This window comes from Panicum virgatum, chromosome 1N, assembly GCF_016808335.1.
Source record: "Panicum virgatum strain AP13 chromosome 1N, P.virgatum_v5, whole genome shotgun sequence".
NCBI classification, from domain to species: domain Eukaryota; kingdom Viridiplantae; phylum Streptophyta; class Magnoliopsida; order Poales; family Poaceae; genus Panicum; species Panicum virgatum.
In genome coordinates, this window is record NC_053145.1 from 55,580,554 (window position 1) to 55,585,825 (window position 5,272).

General features: G+C 49.4%; 1 protein-coding gene across 1 annotated transcript; it reads left to right on the forward strand.

Annotated features, from left to right (window-relative positions):
• The first annotated feature begins 2,099 nt into the window (after nt 1-2,099).
• On the forward strand, nt 2,100-3,792 carry LOC120656792 (ethylene-responsive transcription factor ERF027-like). The gene has a single exon (XM_039934973.1). The coding sequence runs from the start codon at nt 2,503-2,505 to the stop codon at nt 3,313-3,315; it is 813 nt and encodes a 270-aa protein (XP_039790907.1). The 5' UTR covers nt 2,100-2,502; the 3' UTR covers nt 3,316-3,792.
• Nucleotides 3,793-5,272: the final 1,480 nt, after the last annotated feature.

The following is a 5,272-nucleotide window of genomic DNA, read 5'->3' on the forward strand; positions in this document are numbered from 1 at the left end:
ACTAAACTCAAAGATACTACTTCCTTCCGCCAAAGAAGGAACCATTTTTTATTTCGGAAAAAGGTACCGTTTTCCGTCTGGGGAAAACATTTTTAAATACCCAAACTCGATACAAAGTAGTATCTACTAATGTTCAAAGTTTAAGCTGGACTAATTTTATTATTACTCACTTTTTGATATAACAGTTGAGTAAAAGCAGTGTACTCCCTCCGTATTGGTAAAGGAAGTCGTTTAGGACAGCGACACGGTCTCCAAAACACAACTTTAACTTTTTACTTTTAAAAAATATTTATAGAAAAGTGATATACGCAAACTTTTATGAAAATATTTTTCCAGAAAAATCTATTCATATAATTTTCATATTTATAAACTCAACAACTTAAAAGTTATTGATGATTTATATTCCCAATGTTTGACCCAAATTTTATCCAAAACGACTTCCTTTACCAATACGGAAGGAGTACGTAGTCGTTGGCCCAAGCGAGTGATGTCCCATTGAGTTGTATAGATGCAGTCTACAGCACCAGCTAATTCAACTGAAAGTTTAAGATGGTGGAGAGAAATTAGGTAAAATGCCCGTACTTCGACACTTTCCCTCATGCGGAGGCTTGTTTAGGTCTCTAACATGTATTAGGAGAGGACAACAATAGTTCAGAAAATTATTATTATTAACCAGCATAACCTAGAAGGCAGAAGCTCGAGTATACTAGGAAAGATGGAAAATGTCGTATATACTTCGACATTATTCACCAATTCAAACCGGAAAGATTGCACACATCCCTGCTTGCTTTGAGGGAATGTCATAACCCCCGGGTTATTTTCGTGGGAAAAAGTAGTGACCTGATCATTATAAGTTTCCAACTTTGCTCCCCTCATAACTAGTCGTTCCGAATTATTTGTGCATGTCCATCATCCAATGCCTAGGTCCAGTTTGGCATAGCCTCAGTTTCTCCTAAAATGGTTGGTGAAGCAGCTTCTTTGATGAAGCAGAAGCTGTTCTGGAAACGTGTTTGGCGAAACAGTTTATTCCTATTCTTCATGAGTGGGTAGAAGAGGTGAAGCCGGTAAAGCTAGTATTTTTTGGCTCCTCCTGCATAGCTTAAGCCATTTCGGGCTTCACAAGGTGCTTCACGAATGAAGCTGTTGCATTTATACCTATTTGACACAGCTTTAAGTGAAGCTCTTCGTGAAGCCATTAAAGAAGCTTTGGCGGTATAACAAAATATACCACGGCGTCGCTTGCGCTTTAGATAACACAAAAATTTGTACGGTACAGTACATGGATTTATCCGCTAGGTGTGCATATTCTCCCGCAGGTTAAAAAAAAGTATGCAGGAACAAAACCGCTAACTTACTGTCAATCAAATGATTAAATTCGCTTGACGGTGTTGGCTTCATGCGTATCCCAACTTGAGCACCTATTCCTCAAAAAAAACTTGAGCACCAACCTCAGGTTCATGCATGTGCTGATGCTCCGATGATCCACTCTAACCGAAATAGCAGAGCGGCGGATATTTGTCAAACCCCCTGTCTGAAATTAACAGGGCGCCGCTGCTGGCGCTATCCCGAAAACACGCGCATTAGCAGAGGCTGGCAGAGCGGCAGCTGCGTGCTCGGAGTCGGAGCTTCCTCGTCCAACCATCCACCGCTGCGTCCCGCGTGCGACCACGACAGTCCGACAGGAGCCTCCGCCTCCGGGGAAGGAAGAGGACGGGACGGAGCGGCGGAGACAGATGGCCGCCGCGGGAAAGGAGGCGGCCCCGCCTGGCAGCCCCGCCGCCCAGCACCCGTCAGCCCGTCAGCCACAGAACCTGCCCCCACGTCCGCCCCGCGTATCTCGCGTCACCCACACCGCGCGCGCGACGAGCCAAACGGTGAGAGAATTAGCACCAATCACCTGTCCGCGGGGGCTCTAATTACAGAGCTCAACCCCCTCGAAAGGCTACCACCACGCCATCCATTAGAAAGGCGGAGAGCGACGGCGCCCCCTCTCGCTGTCGCGCCGGGGAAGATGAGACGAAGCAGAGCGAAGCTATAAGCAGCGGTTTTGTTATCCGCCGGCTAGCTTGCTTAAGTTAGGTGGGCTGCTGTCCCGTGCGCTTTGCTCCCCTGGCACCAGCTCAGCGCACGACATGCTCGAATTACGCGTCTGCCACCTCACCTCCTCCTCCTCGCCGTCGCGCGCCTCCACTGCGCTGCTCCCTAGCTCCCGATCTTTTTCACCATGGCGGCCCGCACGCTTCGTTCCCGCTTCTTTACCAACCCTTATATATCCGCCTCAACCCCCATAGTCCACCTCGTGACACCTATAGCTTGCTCTCGCTCAACTAGGCGCGCGCAGACGCACACAAATCGAGACGCTTCAGTTGCTTGCTTGGGGAACGGGAGGCAGATACCTGCGCGCACCATAGATAGGTAGGTGCATAGGTGCACTGCAGCAGCCGAATTTGGGTGGGCACATGTCAGTAGGTACCCAGATAGATGGTCGTGCCCTAAGGGTTCATGGCTGAGCAGCAGCCGCCGGCTGCGTCGTCGACATCGCCGCCGACCCACCATTCTCCTTCCCCGGTGGTGCAAGTGCAAGCGGGCCGCCAGGCTTCGGGTTCGAGCCCGGCCTCGCCTCATTCTCCTTCTCCGGTGGTGCAGGGCGACGGCGCGGCGGCGGCGGGGGTGGTAGTTGCCGCGGCGCCGGGGATGGCCACCGCGACGAGCTCGGGGGAGCCGTCGCCGCGGTCGTCCGGGAAGCACGCGTTCTACCGCGGCATCCGGTGCAGGAGCGGCAAGTGGGTGTCGGAGATCCGGGAGCCCCGCAAGGCGCGCCGCATATGGCTCGGCACGTACCCGACGGCCGAGATGGCCGCGGCCGCCTACGACGTCGCGGCGCGCGCGCTGCGCGGGGCCGACGCCGTGCTCAACTTCCCCGCCGCGATCGCCTCGCGCCAGGCCCCAGCCTCCGCGTCCCCCGCGGACATACGCGCCGCGGCGGCCGCCGCCGCGGCCGCCGCGCAGCTTGAGCACCCGCCGCAGGGTGGCGAGGCTGCGGCCACCGCCGATCCTCCCGCCGCCGCGCGGGACCAGCACCACGGCATGGGCAGCGCTGCAGCCGACGCGGCGGGCTACGCCCAGCATCAGCCGGGAGTCGGCGGCAGCGACGAGTTCATGGACGAAGAGGCCATCTTCGAGATGCCGCAGCTCCTGCGGAACATGGCGGCGGGGATGATGATGAGCCCGCCGAGGCTCAGTCCCGACACCTCCGACGAGTCTCCGGACCCGTCGGAAGCCGGGGAGAGCCTCTGGAGCTACCATGACCCCTAGATCGCATTGCTCAAGTGCACGGCTAGGCCATGGCCTAGCGTGGTAATAATACAAAACTATTGTGAACTACTAGTACAACCAGTAGCGAACGGAATTGATTATGGCAACTACAGGGAGCAGGAGGTACGCATACATGGACCCCGGCCGTGCATCGCAGCAGCGTCCTCAATCCGGTACTAGAAGTGTATGCCATATATAAGCGTAGTGTGTGACCTGCTCGCTAGTAACAGTACTAGTTACCGGAGCATCCATTTCAAGCAGTGCTAGTACTACCCTTTCCAAATTTTTATAATTTTCCATTTCTCTCATTCTTTCGGTATTCATCTCCTATTTCTATTTTGAAGTGATTCGAAATGATTGAGCAAAGCCCAATTGTTGGTGCAATTGGCGTGTTTTCTAGTTTTGGTGTAAGATCAATCCAGCACACACGTTTTTGATGTGCCAAGTGGATCGTAGGGGCGACCCTACTACAGTATATATATCGATATAATGTGTGGGTGCCATTGTGCCATGGATAAGAAAATAGGTGGGCACATGCTCCACTTTCCTTTTTTTTAATTGGGTGTTAAAATTTTGGTGTTGTTTAGTGTGCATATTGGGGAAGTTGGCAGTTGGGATGATTAAAAGGGAAAGTAAAGTTAGGTGGCCAATCTCTCGGTTCTCGGTTTAGTAATTTTCACCGCATACTATATATAGTAGCTGGTGGTTTGTTGCTGTTCGATTGCTAAAGATGTGCAATTTTGCCTTTGTGTGTACGTTCTTTTTGGAAAAAAAGTTTTTTTGGAGGGGGGGGGGGATTGTTTACCAAAGTAATTGACCAATACATCGGGGCTGGGCTCTTTGAATAATATTTCTGAAGACATTTTATAGCTTGTAGACATTCTTCATTCCAACATATATATAATGTTTCCCTTGAAAATAGCAACTTTTTATTACCTATATTATGTTTTCATAAAATTATTAATCATCGGTAACTGTTGAGATCGAAAGTGTCATTATCATATTGATCTATGGTCGGAAACACTGTTCCCAATGGCCTTAGCTATCGCTTTATTGCTTTTCATATGGCTTATTTTGACTAGTCTGCTTTCAGCTTATTTTGGCTTGTTCCAGTTTATCCTCTCTTACATAATACTATTGAATCAGCAGAAATCAACTGGCTTATCTCGCTTACATGCATGAACCAAGGTGCCTGTCATAATCACTGGATTTGAACTGTCAGATGTGAAGCATAAGAGTTATTGAGATCTATACCCTTTGGCTCATTCCTTTGCATTGGTGTCTTTAGTTTTGCAACCACTGACCCACAAGAATGACCAAAGTTGCTCATCACGATCCATAAACATCTATATGTGAACAGGAAAGCCTATAAACAAATAGTGTAAGGTGGGAAGCAGGTAAAAGATCTCTCCGGAGTCTTAAAAAAGGAAAGGGAGTAAAAGATCAGTACAACCAATGCTCTTGAGAACTCATTATTTAGCTGTTGAGCAGCAGTAAGGAGCTTCTTTAGGAAAGGCCAAGGGCCAAGCCTCTGACGCCATGTTTTGAGATAAAGTACAATAAGGTAGCAGGCCCACAGTTCATCACAGGTAAGAGTCTGATTAAACAGTTTTACCAATTGGTGATGGAAAACTGTCAGCTTCCTGGTGAAGATTGAGTGATTTGGACTGGTTCTCGATTGTATGTGGGGCATGGTTCTTCTGTTTGTGCACTGATGACACTGTTCACGCATGCATGCAATGCAAACTTTGAGGGACCATATGTTGACATTCTCCGGTGGCATCTTTTTATGGCACGCTGAATTGATGAGCCTACATATTTTCAGATTTTTGTGAGCATTGTCAGATGGCATGGCTATCCGAACGGAAATCTTATTTAGGTCTGCGGTTTCTCATCGTTAGCTTCTTTTTCCATCTCGCATGCTGCATTCATGAGTTAACATATACTCCCGCTGTTT

Bases quoted from the DNA above. Each gene is read 5' to 3' on its own strand.
- LOC120656792 (XM_039934973.1), top strand. From the start codon at position 2,503: ATGGCTGAGCAGCAGCCGCCGGCTGCGTCGTCGACATCGCCGCCGACC.